General features: G+C 45.8%; 1 protein-coding gene across 4 annotated transcripts in view; it reads left to right on the top strand.

Moving 5' to 3' along the window:
* The first annotated feature begins 3650 nt into the window (after positions 1-3650).
* The window catches only part of MAP7D2 (MAP7 domain containing 2), an 85386-nt gene continuing 72390 nt past the window's right edge, over positions 3651-16646 (top strand). For all 4 annotated transcript variants that reach the window (XM_054581201.1, XM_054581202.1, XM_054581200.1 and 1 more), the window contains exon 1: positions 3651-3783. In XM_054581201.1, the coding sequence (XP_054437176.1) occupies positions 3654-3783 (130 nt within the window). In that variant the 5' untranslated portion in view covers positions 3651-3653. The remainder of the gene's footprint in view (positions 3784-16646) is intronic.

Here is a 16646-nt window from a genome sequence, read left to right as displayed (position 1 = left end):
ATATTTCTTTAGAGAAAGTTTATAGTTATTAATAGTGATAGCTCTGGTCATATTTCATTCTTCAGTCTTTAATGAGTCCTTTTACAGTCTTTTATTATAGATTCATGCAAGCTAATTAGTACTGACTGATCTGGCAGTTTCCTTTCTCATGTGGAATTATGTTTAAAAAGTCAGATGCAAAATAATTGCAATTACAAAATAAAATATAAAATAACTTGCAACGCTGTATGCAACTGATTCTTTTCAAACTGACTTTTAACTACTAAAACTTTTACTCATGATGATTCTTTTCTGAGAATTTTATTTTTAAAAGGTTACATGTGATATGAGGGAAATATCTACTTACCTGTTTTTATTTGTGTGTTTCTGGTTATTTGATTCAGATGAATCCAATCAGACTTCAAATACGGGGTTGTGTTTTCTGGGTGAGTAAATTTGTCACGCCTGTGGTGAAGATGGCATTTTTCTAATGTTAAATCAATTGTCCAGAATGTCTTCAAACTGTCAAGATCACATTCAGTGGACCTTATTTTTATATTATTCAATATATGATAAAAGTGGTTTGTTTCACAACCATTGAGAGAGAAAAGTTCGGTTATCAGTATATGGTGCTGGGAAAGCCACTTTATAGAGAAGAGAAAATGTGGATCTCTGTCACACCATATACAGGAAATAAATTGCTCTAGACTTAAGGTGAATCTATAATGGCAGGAAATATAGACTATCTTGGGGCTGGGAAAGTGTATGCTAAACAAGACCTCTTTGATCTCTACTTCCTTCTATTGTCTTTACTACCTGATAATGCAGTTTGAGTTTACCCCTTGACTCCCAACTCCACTGAGGCCTAAGAGTCACAATAAACATCGCACAATTTGACCTTTTATAGCTGCATTTTGAAAAAAACCTCAAAGCATAAACCATAAAAGGAAAAATTGATTTTATTTTGTAACAAAGATTGGATCAAGCAAGAACTATCAATAGAGGCTGAATCTAGGGGGAAGTTTGGGCAAGAAGTAGGATATTTGCATGGCCTTAAAGTGCCTCCCTACAGATCACTTATAAATGGAAAGAAAATGATATACTTCTATAGTGGAGAAAGAGCCAATTAGATAAAATTGTATACATGTTCTATTTACTGAAGTCAATAATGTGGTTGTGTAAGAGAATATCCTTATTAGGAAATGCTGAAATATTTAGGAGTGAAGGGCCAAGCATATACTCTGATATGCAACTTTCAAAACAGTTGATAAGGTAGAGATACAGATAGAAGTACAAATGATAAATGGGGTAAAAAGGTAGTGATAGGTGAATCTGAGTAAAGGGTATATTCTGTGAACTCTTGAAACCTGTAAATTTGAGATTTTTTCTATATAAAAAGCTTTGTTAATGGGTTGGTTTTTGGCATAAAAATTAAGGAGATTTACTGATCTTAGAAAAAGTTGACTAGTGTGAAATATTTGCAATATTTTTAAACACAAGGAATTACCTAGATACTGGAAACTCCTGGAAATCAAGAGAGACAGCCTAATAGAAAGATGGATGAGTATTTAATACGTAATTTTCAGAAGAGTAAAAACCACTATGAATGGCTTATCTATTTCTGATTTGCATACAGCTGCAAGGAAAAATAACTATTGTGCGATATCACTTATATAAACTAAAACCATGCATATCTTCACAATATGTTTAAAAAATACAGCTAGAAAAATACGTTAAACAGGAGGTGTCCATTACTAGAAAGAGGATGGAGTGGAACAAAGTAAAAAGAGGAAAAAAAAACTAGAGAAGGATGCTACTCTGACATGTCAGCAAGCCATGAGCTCAAAATTGGATGAATTACTCCCAACATCTGTAAGAAAGGGGGGGGCAGGGAGGGGGGGTGGTAGAGCAGGACAGCCTTGGCTGGTGTGGGTCAGTGGGTTGAGTACTGGCTGGCCAACCAAAGTGTCGCTGGTTCAATTCCCAGTTAAAGTACATGCCTGGGTTGCTGTCTAGGTCCCCAGTTGGGGGTGCTCTAGCAGCAACCACACCTGTTGTTTATCTCCCTTCCCATCTCTAGAAATGAATAACATCTGAAAGAAAATGGGGGAGGGGAGTGGAAAACAGCTCGCATGACCTAATTAGTTTTCTTTACAGCCAAGGGACCAGGCCCCACATGCCTGCTTACCTGCTCAATTGTGTCTAAAACTTCCCTTCTGGCTTTCTTACCAGTCGCACCCTACTCCCACCACACCTTTGGGAGTGTCACAAACACATTTTTGTGCCACAAAGGGACTCTCGACAAGCTTTTTGTTTCCTGAGGGTTTCGGCTTGGTTTTTGGTTTTTGTTTTATTAATCGTGTAATTTACCTACCATAAAGTTCTCAACTTAAAATGTACAATTCAGTGGTTTTTAGTATACTTACAGAGTCAGCCATCACCATTAGCTAATTCTAGAACATTTTCATCATCCCAAAAGAAACCTTGTACCTTTATATGTAACATAATTCGGCTTTTTAATCATGTATTTCTCTCTCCCGTAAGTGTGAGAGTTGGAACCTCCGAAGGCCGGCCCAACAGAGCAAATTAAGCGTGGGGCTCCGCTGCGATGGAGCGACGCTTGGCAGAGGCTATACCTGAGTAAACACCTGGAGGCTTGAGCTGGCTCTGCAAAGATGTTTTTCAATATGTGTCATTTTGAAAAGATGATAAATGGTCATGGCAGGGGTAAAAGGGTGTGCAGGGGAAAGAGACACCCCGCACACAATTCCCCTATCCTACTCCTGAGAGACTATACGTTTAAGTTTTCTCCTGTTTATTCCCAGAGGGGTCCTCCACACAGCTTTCTGAAGTGCGTGTTATTTGCGCCTCAGGAAAAAAACCATGGAGTAGCTCTGCGGCCGAATCAGCCAGGGATTGGGGGCATGGTTGGAAGGTGGAAGTCCGTCAAACTGGTGCCGCTGCCCTTCCTTGGAAGGTCGTCCAGGCTGGCTATGCTGGAGTTCCGCCCTGGGTGGCCTGCACGTGGCTGGGTGTGAGGGAGGACCTAACGCCAGCCACCCGGGCATCTGGAGAACTGAAACCTAACTGTTGGGAGGGTCCACCGCGTCTGCACACGTTAGCACTGGGCCAAGAGGCGCCTGCCTGAGGCCTTAGGAACTGTTTCCAGAGCTGCAGCGCTATGTGTGTGTGGGTGCCTAGTGTGTGAACGTATGCGAGCCATGTGAGGATGAGCGTGGATGGCGTGAGATCATGTGTGCCAGGTGAGCATGTGGTGTGTGCGCGCTTTCTTCACAGGCTGTGTGAGAAACTGCATCCAATGTGTATAATGCTTTGAGTGTGCACTGTATGGGGAGGTGTCTACACGTCGTGTGTGTAGGCCCGCTGTGTTAAGACCGGTGTACACATCGCACGTGCACCCGGTATGTGCGCGCACTGTGAGAACTAGTGCGCACATTCAAGTGCACGAGGTATGGGCCTGCTGCGTGAGGACCGGTGTGCACTTCGCCTGTGCACGCGGCGCGCGTGCGCGGCGTGAGAACCGGTGAGCACTTCCCACGTGCACGCCGTGTGCGCATGCTGTGCGAGGACGCGGGCGGGTGCGGGCGCGTGCGGCTCAGTAACGGTGCGGCGCAGCGGCTTCGGCAGTGGGCCTCGGCAGCCGGCGCGTCCGGATGGAGCACGGAGGCGGCTGCGGGGCCGGAGCCGGGACTGCGCAAGGGACTGCGCGGGGCTCTCCGCTCCCCGGGAAGATGGCCGAACCAAGTGCAGTGCGGACCTCGCCGCCCAACCATCGGTTTTCAGGTAGGGCCCGCGGGTTCAGCGGCCGCCAGGGCTTCAGGCCCCCAGGGGCGGGGCGGGCCCGCCGCGGACCGCGCAGGCAAAGATCTGGAGCTCTTTGGGCGGGGACGCGGCGCGGAGGTAAGATCCTTCCTCCTACCTAGGTTTGGCTGGGCATTGGACCGAGGGCCGCGCCCCTCTTGGCGCGGGTGGCAGGGTCTCCTCTGGGATGGCCTGAGAGGTTGAGCTTGGGGGTGGGTAAGGGTAGGTGGCAAGAGTGTTTGAGGTGGGGTCCCGAGGCCCACGTTTGATGCCTGGGGGGAGGCTCTCCTCGGGAGCGGCCGGTGTAGGGGGCACTGGGGTAGACTGAGCAACCTGCGGGGGATAGTCAGGCCTGCGCGCCCGCCCACTCTGCGTCTGGAGAAACGCGCGAGAAGCGGCTTCATTTCCCTGCTAAGGTGGCCCAGCTGCGTTCTCTGGGGTGTTCCCGGGGGGCAGGACCCGTGGGTGAGCCACTGGCACGAGTGGATGGAGCGCCGCCTGGGCGGCGGAGCGTGAGCCCCTGACCGGGTTCTCCCGCCCGCGGCGTGCGCTCCCCGGGGGTCTGGCGGGGCCGCGGGCCGCGGGCCGCTCACGTGGCAGCTGCTAAGACCTAATGAGAGGAGCAGGAGGAGATTTGAAGACATTTGGCAGAATTTTAGATAAGCAAATATCCCAGTCTTTTAATGTTCTGTAAAGTGGTTGCAGGTAGTGTGGGGGTGTAAGCAACGCGAAAACTGATTTCATGCTGTTTTTCTTGGCAAAGCTTTTTTTTTTTTTTTAAGTTAATGGGAGTTATTTTTAAAACACCTTTTACTGCAGTATAACATGTATACCACCAAAGCTCACAAATCTTAAGTATACGATTTGAAGCACTATTGCATAGTGAAATCTGATTATTTTATATAAGATGTACCAAGGAAGGGAAAGGAATCAAGGGAAAGGTTTAAAAAAAAAGACAAAACCTCCGATTTTTAAAAAAATTATTGATTTCAGAGAGACATCTAAACATCGAGTTGTTGTTCCACCTATTTATTCATTCATTGGTTGCTGCTTGTATGTGCCCTGACTGAGATGCAACCCACAACCTTGCCATATCAGGAGGACACTCTAACCGAGTTACCTGGTCAGGGCCTAAGGGAAATGTTGTTTAGTCACTAAAAACATGTTTTTAATTGAGGGGAGGCATGTATGATTGAACCTTTATTTGCATCATTCATGAAGGAGGAAGTGGCTTAAACCTTTCCTAGTTTGTATTTCATTTTTCATCATGCATATTTTTAAGGCAGAATTTAACAAACATCACAGGATAATGATATAAATACTGTAAATATATACTTCTGTTTTCATCATTTTTTGCTTGAGAAAGTCTGCATTTGCTAAGGAAGAACCCAGAATGCACTGTGGTGGGGTGTTAAAAAATAACTTTACTCCTACCTTCTAAATTTCTCTAGCTGGGCAATAATCAAATTAACAAAGACAGATTAACAGGAGAAAATGTACAAAGTTTATTACAGATCTGTATGCGTGAGTGTCATAAGGTATGAAACCCCAGTTGAGGCTTATGTGCCACTCCAGACAAAGGACAAGAGGCGTAGGGATCACGGATTTCAAAGAAGTGGATAATTCACAGGTTGGAGAAAGAGCCAACATATGCTAAACAAATTCTCCCTGAGCCACCCAGAAAAAATAGGACACAAAGGGAAACACTTGGCTGGATTGCTTCCTGTCCATCACTGGTGCTAATTCATATGCGCTAAGGTGCTTTTTCCATTTGAATTCTTTAGGCAGGAAGGGGGAGGGGTCAAAGGCTGTTTCTGAGGCTTTTGTTTCTTAATAACCAGTTTAAATCAGTATCCCAAAATGCACATTTTGGGGTGGCAAAACTTGGGTTTGCCTCACCACCCACTCACCCATCAATGCCAGCTGCTGGGGAGAGGGACCTAGAAGAATCACACATTAGAAAGGGGAGGTTGTTGAAGTTCACATTTTTATTTGGTTGAGAGTTTAAACAACAGGTGATTTCAGTGTTTACAGGCAGGGAGGGGCTGTATGGTTGGGCCTGCAATTTTATCTATGGGATTTTAATTTATTTGAAGGAACTTAATAAGGGGGCAGTCTTACCAAGACTAATTGGAAACCTTATTGTAGAACCATTTAATGCACTCTGTACTGATATTAAGATTAGCTTAAAGCCATTTTCCTTCATTTGAAAGTGGAAATATTGGAAGACATGTGCAGAGGTTTAAAATATTAAATACATTTCTGTGTGCATTAGGGTTGGTGTGGAAAAATTGGAGTGTTCAGTTTTGGTGCCAGGTAGTACCGTGGTTTGTTCTTTTGAGGGTTTGTGAGGTCACGTACTTAGAAAAATAATGTCATTCTCAGAAAAGTGTTGATTATTGAGGTTTTATTATAATCCACACCAGAATCTGATCATTCTTTGGTCACCCAAGGCCATATCATTCCTAGTGAGATTCAAACCTGCATTTCTTGAGGGGTTAGCCTTTGTTCCTGAGTTTGTGCTGAGTCCTGTGACAGCCAGAAAAGACAAAAAGACCTGTGACGTGTAAGCTCTGAAAGATTTCATGTGGGCACATTGGGGGATGGACATGAGTTGGTGAGTGAGGAGTTTTCCTGGGAGCGATTGTGGAAGGCAACAAAAGACTACACCTGGCTGTTTCCTTTAGCAACAGGTTGTTCTGATATGGAAATCCGGTGCGTGTTCCCATTATCTACCAGTGATGTTTTCTTTCCTTTTAATTACCTCCCCCCATGGAAATGACCAGATGTACTGTTCTTTTTAGTGCCTCTGTTATATGCACAGTGTAACGAAGGAGGAGCCAGCGCCTGTCCTTTGGATCTGGTTAAATACCTTTAGCCAGCCGGTAGACTCACTGGATCTCAGCTGTGGGACTGCCTCAGTGTCACATAGGTCCTGTGCTCCCCTCAGCCTGAAATGTACCCCTCTCCCATTTTCTCTTCAGGGATGCACTTCCTCTGGGCTCCTCACAGTCCAAATTAAGGCGCATGGTCCTGTCTCTGCCTTTGGCACCTGCAGTGAAACACTCTTCATAGTCTGTGTCACATTAAGCTCCCAGTTCCTCCCAGCAGATGTTCATTGGGTGCCCACTGGAAGCTACTGCGGTCGCTAGAGCTGAGTAGATTGAGATCCAGACTGCCAGGGTATGGTGCCACATGTCCCCTTCCTGCTGCCTCACCTCGGGGAGGTTGACATCTCTGAGCTTCAGTTTTTTCACCTTTAAAATGAGCTGAAAAACAACACAGGAAGCTATAGCACTGCTTTGAGGATGAATGAATTACTGCCCACAAATCAGTGCCTGACGCATAGTACATGCTCAAGCTGTTTAGCCGTTGTCTCCTCTATTAGATCACTGGCTTGAGTGCCAAGGACTGGGTCCAGGGTATATGTGCCTCCCTAGGTGCCCCCTGGGGCAGAGGGAGGCTGGATTGGATGGTTATCCAACCCCTCCCCAGAGTGTTTGCACGTAGTAGGTGTGTCATTGATATTTGACAATTGCATTCTGCTGGCAGCAGCCACACAGGGTTGAGTTGAGTGCTTGGCAAATACTCATGAGGCAGGTTAGGGAAGTGTGTCAGTGAAGGAAGGTGAGGGAGTTTGAAATCATGGAATTACAGAGCATATTTCCTGAGGCCTGTTGAGCTTTCCAGGGCATTCTGCCAGTCAGTATAGTTTACTGAGTTGCCCATTATTCCCTAGTAAGGAGGAATGGCTTTGAGGTAAGATGAGGCTCCCTGCTGTCCCTTGGCCTGCGTATTTTCCATCCCTTGCCCTAGATCAGGAGAACGTAGGGGCGTAAGCTGGAAGTTAAGGAGCATCCCTACAGGCCCAGAATAGGGTGGGACTGAGTAGGAAAGGCTGAGGTGGGTCCCCAAGAAATCAGAGTTCTTCATCCTTTCTCAGAGTTGCATTTAAAACCATTCCTGAACACTTGAATCCTAAAACTACTTGGACCCAGGAAGAGCAAGTTGAATTTGTGCGTGTGGATTAAAATATCCATCCCTTTGGCAGCAGGAAGGATCCCCAGGTTAGTAGGCAAAGACATAGAGTCATGTTTGGTTTGGGGCATCTGGCTTTGTTTAGTGACAGCACCGAGGACTTGGACTTGGCAGGACCTACAGGGCAAACTGTTGAAAGTCTGCCTGACGATCAGTGGTTTCTCTTCTGATGTCCCCACCCTGGTGACACAACTGTCAAAGTCTGTCATTTCTATTTCTAACTGTTCTTCCTCTCCAAGATTAAAGGATGCTTTCCTCTCATTCAGATGCCCCCATATTCTGCCGTGGTGCATTTTTTGAGAGAGCCTCTCATCTTCTGTATTAATTATACTGATTGACTTATAAAACAGGTTGATTTGGGCAGGCGAGGGATGGGGATTGTGGGGGGACATAGACACGTGGCCTGGTGGGCCTTGGTGGGAGGACGTAAAAAGGTGTAACTTGTAATGCGCTCGGCATAGTAAGTGCTCACAGGGCAGGTGGTGTGATCATGCTGACGACGATACTGCCTGGTGCTGAGTGGGCTCTGGCAGGAGTTCAAGGATTGGAAAACTTTTGCATGGCCCCACCCTGCAGCCTCGTGAGAACAAATTACACCAGAAGGGAGAGGCAGTGGTTGAGGGTGGCTGACCTTGGGGCACGGTGGCACTGGAGCGCTTACTCACTGCCCACCTTGGAGAAGGGGACCACCTTTAAGTGTGGAGCACGCAGGCTCGGCATCTGGGGCTGCAGGGTGGGCCAAGCGTCCGGATCCCCTCCTCCTGAATGTAGGTCTCGTCTGCTTTTCTGTTGGAAGGCATTGCTTTCCTTTTGCCTAGAAAGTTCTCTTTTTAAAAGCTTTGTGATTTGCAGAGTTCAGGCTGTGATTTAAGTGAAAGGAAAACAGGTCTGAGTGAGCTGTACACACACATAATGTTTGAGGGAACAGCTGGCAGCGGTCATGCCAAACGGCACCTCGGAATGGCAGAATCTGTCCCCAGGGTACAGGGTCCTGGCTTTTCATCTTGATGCCAAATAGCCTGGCATCTCATAGCCCCCAGATGACTCTATGGAATGCTTCTTGATCCTTTGTCATCTCACCTGTTCATTTTTACCCTCCCTTCCCCCTTTCTATAATAATAGCTCTATGAAGACAACGTGCTCACACACTGCACATTTCAGCCACTTAACATGCACAGATCCATGGTTCCCGGTATATTCACACAGTCGTTCAGCCATCACCACAGTCAATTTGAACACATTTTCATCACCGCACAGAGAAAGCCCGCCCCCATTAACCGTCATTCCCCACTCCCCCTCGCCATCCGCCGCCAGACCCTGGCAGGCACCTGTCTAGCATGCCTCAGTAGTGACCACGGGGCTCCTGCCATGTGGCCTTCAGCCTCTGGTGTCTGCACATGGTGTGGTTGCCTGGAAGCCCATGGGTCTTCGTGCACCAGAGGTTTAGAAATCGCCACGCTGCGATTTCTAGGTCCAGGGCTGACTTTCCCCCATAAAGCCTTCCCTGTCACCTCGTGCGCTGTTGCTCAGGGCACCCAAGCTGCCCGAACTCAGATGTACCTCCCCGGGCAGTCTGACTTTAGCTTTTCAGATAGTAACCGCTGCTCACGTGCACACACTTTTATTTTTATTTATTCATTTATTTACTTATTTATTTTAACCTTCACCTGACAATATATTTATTGCTTTTAGAAAGAAAGGAAGGGGGGGGAGAGAGAAACTTTGATGTGAGAGAGAAACATTGATCAGTTGCCTCACGTACGTCCCCCACTGGGGCTCAAACCCACAACCTAGGTATGTGCCCTGACAGGGAATCAAACCTGCAACCTTTTGGTGCATGGGATGATCCTCCAACCAACTGAGCCACTTGGCCAGGGCCCTTTATATTGCTTTTATGCTCCTTTTACAGATGTTTCAGTTATTTATGCCTGTGTAACAAACCACTGAAAGCTTATTTTTTCTCAGGATTCTGGGGTTGGTTGGCTTTAGTTGAGCAGTTAGCGGTCTTCTTGTCCCTCTGGTGGCAGCTGAGTGGCTCCTGGTATTGCATTCACCTGGTAGCTCAATGGACTTAAAATGTCCAAAAAAGCCTCTCACACATAGTCCAGGGAGTCTGTCCTGGATTCCACGGTGTGGCAGCTGCACTTCAAGAGCAAAGAAGCAGAAGTTGCCAGTTTTCTTAAGTCCTGGACTTGGAAGTCTTGGAATATCACTTTTGCTTCATTCTGTGGTCAAAGTAAGTCACAAGGCCAGCCCAGATTCAAGAGGAGGGGAAACAGACTCCACTTAGTGATACAAGGAGTAGTAAGCACCTTCTGGGAGAAAAAATCTCAACCTCCTGGAGATTGTCTACTGCAAAAGGTAAGTCCATTGATCGAAAGAGGTTCAAGGGCACACAGTAAGTGGCGAGGAAGACCTCACACCCAAGTGTGATTGACTTCAGAGTGAAGTAGTTTCAGCTTCTCTGCTGCTGGGCTTTCCCTAATGGATGGTAACCAACTCCTTTCACACGTGGGCCACGCTGCCCATGTCTCCTGCACGTCTCTCAAGATCGAGCTCGCTGCTATCAGTCCACGTTTTACGAGGGTTTTGTGTGCCTTTTCCTTGGTACACAGTTGTTTTCCTCCCCAAAGCTCATAGGGACCCTTGTTTTTTAGAGCAAAAATTGATGAACTAAAATGCTTACAGGAAGAGAGGTTCTATTTAACAGAATTTCTGGTTTGCTAGGAATTAACCCCCCCACTCCCCCACCCCGCCAGCCTTTATTGTTGGGGTCTGGGAGATCTCCTTAGTTCTCTTTCTTGTCATGGGACACTGCGTTGGGTGTGACTGAGGATTGTGGCTCTTCGGTCATCACTCTGGAAGGCCCGTGGAAAATTGTCTCTTGTAGTCTAGGCCAGCGTATCTCAGACTAATACTGGTGAAGGAGCATTTTATTGTTTCTTCTAATTTCCAATCTGTTGTTGACCAATATCCTGGTAACATACAGCAAAAAGACTTACTAGAAAAATAAAATACAACAGACATGGAAAATACAAGTCCCAATTTTTAAATATTACATTAGATTAAATACTAGGTTCCAGAATATCAGTGGGTACCAGATTGCTATAAACATTTATAAATGCACACTTTGAATTTATGTCCTTATTGTGGATGAAAAGGAACAATGAGGAGAATGGCACGCGGCGCCTGGCCACACTCAAGGTAGCTCTGCCCTGGGTCGGCATTTCCCAAACAGTGTGGTACACGAGGGCTTTAGGTTCCACATGGACAAACTTATCTCTTCCATTTTAGATTAAAAGTTCTGTGGATTCTTTAATTGTAAAAATACAACTAGTACATCAAACTGTTATTTCATGTATATTTTTTGGAATGACTAAAAATGAAAATTCAATTTAAAGAAAAATATGAAATAATAGTATAGGCTGGTGCTGGCTACTACAGGAGGACGCTAGGCACATATGTAATCCTAATCCTAAATTTTCTAATAGCAGCATTAAAAAGGTAAAACAAACAGGTAAAATTAATATATAATTTATTTAGCCCAGTGTATCCAAAATATTACTTCCACAAGTAATTAATGTAAAGGATTATTAATGAGATATCTTACTTCTAGTCTTTGCAGCAAGTCACCCAAAACCAGTGTGTATTTTACACTTCCAGCCACTTTTCAAGGGCTCGGTAGTCAACTGGCTAGCAGCTGGCTTATTGGGAGGCACTGATCTGGAACACTGCCACCCAGCCAGAAAGTTCTCTTACTCTAGAACGAGCCCCATGGCCACAGAGGGCACGGTGGTATTGAAGTGGTCAGTCACTGTGCCGTCAAATGTGGGATGAAGCACAGAACGTGTTGTGGTGGTCGGTCTGCCTTGGGTCTCTGCGGTGGAAATGGAGAGATGCTTTCACAAAATGGTCTCTCCGACCGGCAGTAAGGCATCGGGGCCGGGCCCCTAGGCCCTCAGGGGGAGAAGCTTCTTTTGTTTTCTCCAGAGTGGGCAGAGGGCAAGGTCCTCACACAGATCGTTGTCTTGGGGACTTGACAGCTGTGGAAAGGGGGTGGGCTTGACTTGGTGGTCATTGTTGAGCCGGTGCCCGGGGAAAGCATGGGATGTGCCTGATGGTAGGCAGGAGGAGAGCGTGGTAGTAGCTGGCCCAGGCTCTGCAGGTTCCGTGTTGGATCCAGCAAGAATCCCATCTGCTGGGCAGGGTCTACCAAGCTGGGTTGAGATTGGCTCTGTGTGGTCAGGTCTGATCATTTCCCCCCAGGGCTGGTGGTGTGCCTTCCTAGCACCTGTTCATAGAAACCCCTCGCTGACTGTGACCAACTAGTGCAGGTTGGGTGACTGGACAGATGCCTTAACTCTGGGAGCATACCCGAAGAAACCCGAAACACTAATCTGAGAGAATATACACACCCCTATGTTCATTGCAGCACTCTTTACTATATAGCCAGATTCAGAAGTGGCCCAAGTTCCCATCAGTACCTGTGTGCATAAAAAAGATGTGGTACATTTACACAATGGAATACTACGCAGCAGAAAGAAGGAAATCTTAACGTTTGCAACAGCATGGACAGACCTGGAGAACATTATGCTAAGTGAAATAAGCCAGTCAGAAAAAGACAAGTACCATATGATCTCACTTATATGTGGAATGTAATGAACAAAACAAAATAACAAAACAGAAACAGACCCATACAGAGAGCAGACTGACAGCTGTCAGAGGGGAGAGGAGAGGGAGGACTGGGTGAAATAGGTGAAGGGATTAGGAAGTACAGATTGGTAGTTGCAGAATAGCCCCAGAGATGCCGATTGCAACATGGAGAATATAGTCAGTAGTGTCAAGATAACAGGATTTGGGGGCAGGTGGGAGCTTGGGGCAGTGGAGGGGACCACTTTGTAGGGTGTGTGATTTTCTGGCCACTTTGCTATTCATCTGAAACTCATGTAGAATACTGTTGAATGTAAACTGTGGGTGAAAAATAAAAAGGATAAAAGAAGAGTTAAGGGTTGGTTTAGCAAGTCAACCAGTGAGGAACCCCAGTTGCTATGGTAGATATATTAGATTAATTTCCTCCTTGGCTCCATTTTTGCATGCCTACTATTGTTTTTCTCCTCATTCACTTTTCATATTTATTTCTGCTATATTTTGTGGACGCAGAAGGAGGGCATAAATGAATACCGGAGACACAGAGCAGGAAAGGCTCCTGCAGCTCCAGTCTTCCGCCAGGCACTTAAAGGCCTTCATTAAGCAGGGCTCTGTGCCCCTGTTTCAAAACAATTTTAATACCTGCCCTTCACTTGAAATAACTGTCCAAATTGTGTACTGGGCAAAACAGGATTCTCCTGCTGTGCTTATTTTTTACACATCCCTCCCCACCCCTCACACCATTCCTGTATGTTCTCCTTTCTTAGCACGTAGGCATGTATTTTCAGCATTCCACAGTCCTTGTGGCTGGGGGTAGTGCCATCTCGTAGCAGGTTTTCCTCTTTCCCTCATAACTGTGTGTCCAGTTCTCTCGAGCACCAGTCAGGAGTGACAGTTGGTGGTGAAATATTGTGACAGCCTTCAGCGGAAGCTTTCCTTGCACTTGTGTGACTTTTTTTTCTTCCCCCAGTGGAGTTGTGGGTCATGAACACAATTTAACAGTGATCATCTTTATTAGCTAGGTAACCAATATTATGTAAGCAGTTTTAGTTACATCTTCAGACTAAAAGCTCTCCTGAAAAAATTACTGATTGTAATTGCAGTTTTCTTACTGCAAAACATGTTCCTGCTCTCCTTGTTTCCCTCCTCAGCCGCCCTGATTTCCACTTGACTTGATTTTGTTTTCATCAGTCACAAATTATTTCTAAAGAATAATTGCTTCTTATTAATGGTCCATTAATTTTCACATATTGCCAGTCTTCTGGGATGAGATTAACTCTTTTGATAGCAGAACAGTCAAGAGAAGAGCATGGACTGTTTCGCTCTACTCTGTTCAGCTTTCCTTTCTCTTAGTTGTCTTTTTACTTTCTCTCAGTTTCCACTGAGGGACTCAAGAAGACTTCAGTGCCTTTCTACTGAGGAGTGTCGACTGTCCTTTGTGGTTCACAATTTTATATTAGTTAAAAATTGACAGAATTCTCACTACTTTGGCATGTAAAGTTGATTTCAGAGCGAGTGCGTGTTATGCTCAGGCCAATTCAAGGAGATACCACACATGAGGTACAGCCCTGTCCAGTAGAACTTTCTGTGAGGATGGAAATGTTCTGTGTCTGTTCCATATGGTAACCACCAGCTATACGTGGCTATTGAGCACTGAAGAACTGATTTTTGAATTGTATCTGATTTTAAATAATTTAAATTTAAATAGCTACATCCAGTAGTGGCTCCTGAATTAGACTGTACAGTCAACTAGGTGTTGACTTAGCCTTGCCAGATTAGCAACAAAAAATGAGGATTGAGTTTCAGGCCTCAAAAAAGTCACTTCAAATCCATCTGTTCTTGGTTTCTCCTCTGCAAGCTCTGGTATTGGCACTTGTCACTCAGCTACGCACAGATGTGCACATGCCACTGATAACGGAACCGGCAGTTAGCTCCTGTGGTTCCCGCCAGGCCTGTAGGGTCGTGGTGGAACCTAGTAGCTGAGGGTTATGTTTCGCTGCTGGTAGCCTGGGCTGCCCCTGGTCAGCTACCCCTTTCTGTCCCTGCCTCTATTTTGCTTATACAACTTGGTTGGAAGAGAAGCCAGATCAACTTACAAGGCATCACCAAACCATTAGATGGAAGCATTAGCTGTACAGGATTTGGGTGGGCTGTGGGGAGAGCTTTTCCAGTGAGGGGTTGGCAGGGACTGAGACCACAGGTCTAGGCTACAGAACCGTGTGGCGGGAGGTAAGGCTGGCAAGGGCATTTGGGGGCATAGGGCACCACAGCTGAATGAGTCATATTCCCTCTTCTAGGACGTGCTCACTAAAGTAGATAAGCTTGAGCTCTCCCGTTCCAGCTTGTTCCACACAAACTGTGGCCTCGGGTGCTGGCCTGTGGGAAGACCTGTTTGCTTGTCTATACGTGAGATGGTACGCTAGGAAATCTGGCTGGTGCTTTCCAACTCTGAGATGCTGCGATCCTCTCCTGCCACCCCAGGGGACAGAGGGAGGTGGTAGTCTCTTCACCCTTTGTGTTAGTGGAATCACCAGCCACTTAGGCTTGGAGGCAATAGATGTAACAGCCTCACCCACCCCCCTCCCATTATATCCAAGACAGGGAGTTTTGCCTCCTTCATTTTTCATAACTCCATTCCGATCACCTGGGTAAGACCCTGTCGTCTAAGGCCGGACCATTATAGCCTTAGGGGTCTCTGTCCCTCTGTCCAGATGTCACCCTCTCTGTCATGGATCCATCATGTCACTCTCTGGCTTAACCTCCTCTGATGTCTACCTAGTTTGAGCACAGTCTAAACGGCCGATGGGGATCCCCGCTTACCCTTCCAGCCCCGCCTCTCTGGCCAGTGATCACCCCCAGCTGGTAGTATCTGGCACACTATGTACGTGCTTGCATCTCACTGCCCACGTGTGTACCCTTTGCTCTGCCCAGAGTTCCCTTCCTCTCTGTGTCTGCCACGTTCATCCTTCAGTACTTGGCTCACACCTCACCTCTTCCCTAAAGCCTTCCCCAACACGCAACCACTTTGGGTGGCTTTTCCCTTCTCTCTTCCATTTCCATTACAGTGTTGATAACACTAATGCAGGTAAATCAAATCGTGGGCAAATAAACTTGGCGTTGGCATTTGGAAATGAAAGTTCACAGATTTTAAGCATACCGCCTAATGAATGTGTATATATACACCCTTGCAACGAACACCCAGATCAAAAAACTAAACATTTTTAGCACCCAGAAGACTCCCTTATGCCTCCTCCTAGCATCCCCGCAAAAGGTGACCATTGTTTTCACCTCTCTTCACTATGGATTAGTTTTGCTTCTTTTTGGACTTTATTAAAATAGTAGTATGTACATCGTTATTTTGGCAAAATATACATAACATGAAATCTATCACTTGAGCCATTTTCAAGAGTTCAGTTCAGTGGCATTAAGTACTTTCACATTATTGTGCAATCAACGCCACACTCTATCCCCAGAACTTTTTTTAAAATCAAAAATTTTTTCTGTGTGTCTGGTTTTTCACTCAGCATTCTGTCTGTAGGCTTACCCATGTTGTTACAGATCTCAAGCTTTCATTCCTTTTTATTTCTGAGTACTATTACACTGTGTGACTGTACTACATTTCTTTTATCCAGTCTCTTGCTCATGAACAGTTGAGTTATTTTCCGTTTTTTATTCTTTTGACTAAAACTGCTACGAACACGCTTGTACACATGCCTTGGTGCCCATGCAGATGGATTTCTGTTGCAGACATGCCTAGGAGTGGTATGGCTGGGTATTATGGTAGGTGTGTGTTCAGCTTTAGCAGATAGTGCCAAACCATTTTCTAAACAGTTGGAAGTAGTTTCCTATTGCTGTTTTAACAAATTACCTGAGATTTTCTGGTTTATAACAACATGAATTTATTATTTTATAATTCTGGCAGTCAGAAGTCCTAAAATCAAGGTGTCACCACAGCCTTTCTGGAGCCTCTTGGGGAGAATCTGTTTCCTTGCCCTCTCTGGCTGCTACACGCTGCCTGCACCCCTGGCTCATGACCCCATCCCTCCACCTTCAAGGCCAGCAGCATAGCATCTGCCAATCGCTCTCTCTTCAACTTTTGCTTTCATTGTCACATCTCTTCTCTCTCATTCTAAATCTCCTACCTCCCTTGCAATTACTCG

Source organism: Pteronotus mesoamericanus, unplaced genomic scaffold (genome assembly GCF_021234165.1).
Source record: "Pteronotus mesoamericanus isolate MK-2021 breed Mesoamerican mustached bat unplaced genomic scaffold, CSHL_Meso_final contig_65, whole genome shotgun sequence".
Taxonomy (NCBI): domain Eukaryota; kingdom Metazoa; phylum Chordata; class Mammalia; order Chiroptera; family Mormoopidae; genus Pteronotus; species Pteronotus mesoamericanus.
This window is presented reverse-complemented; position numbering and strand designations above follow the sequence as displayed.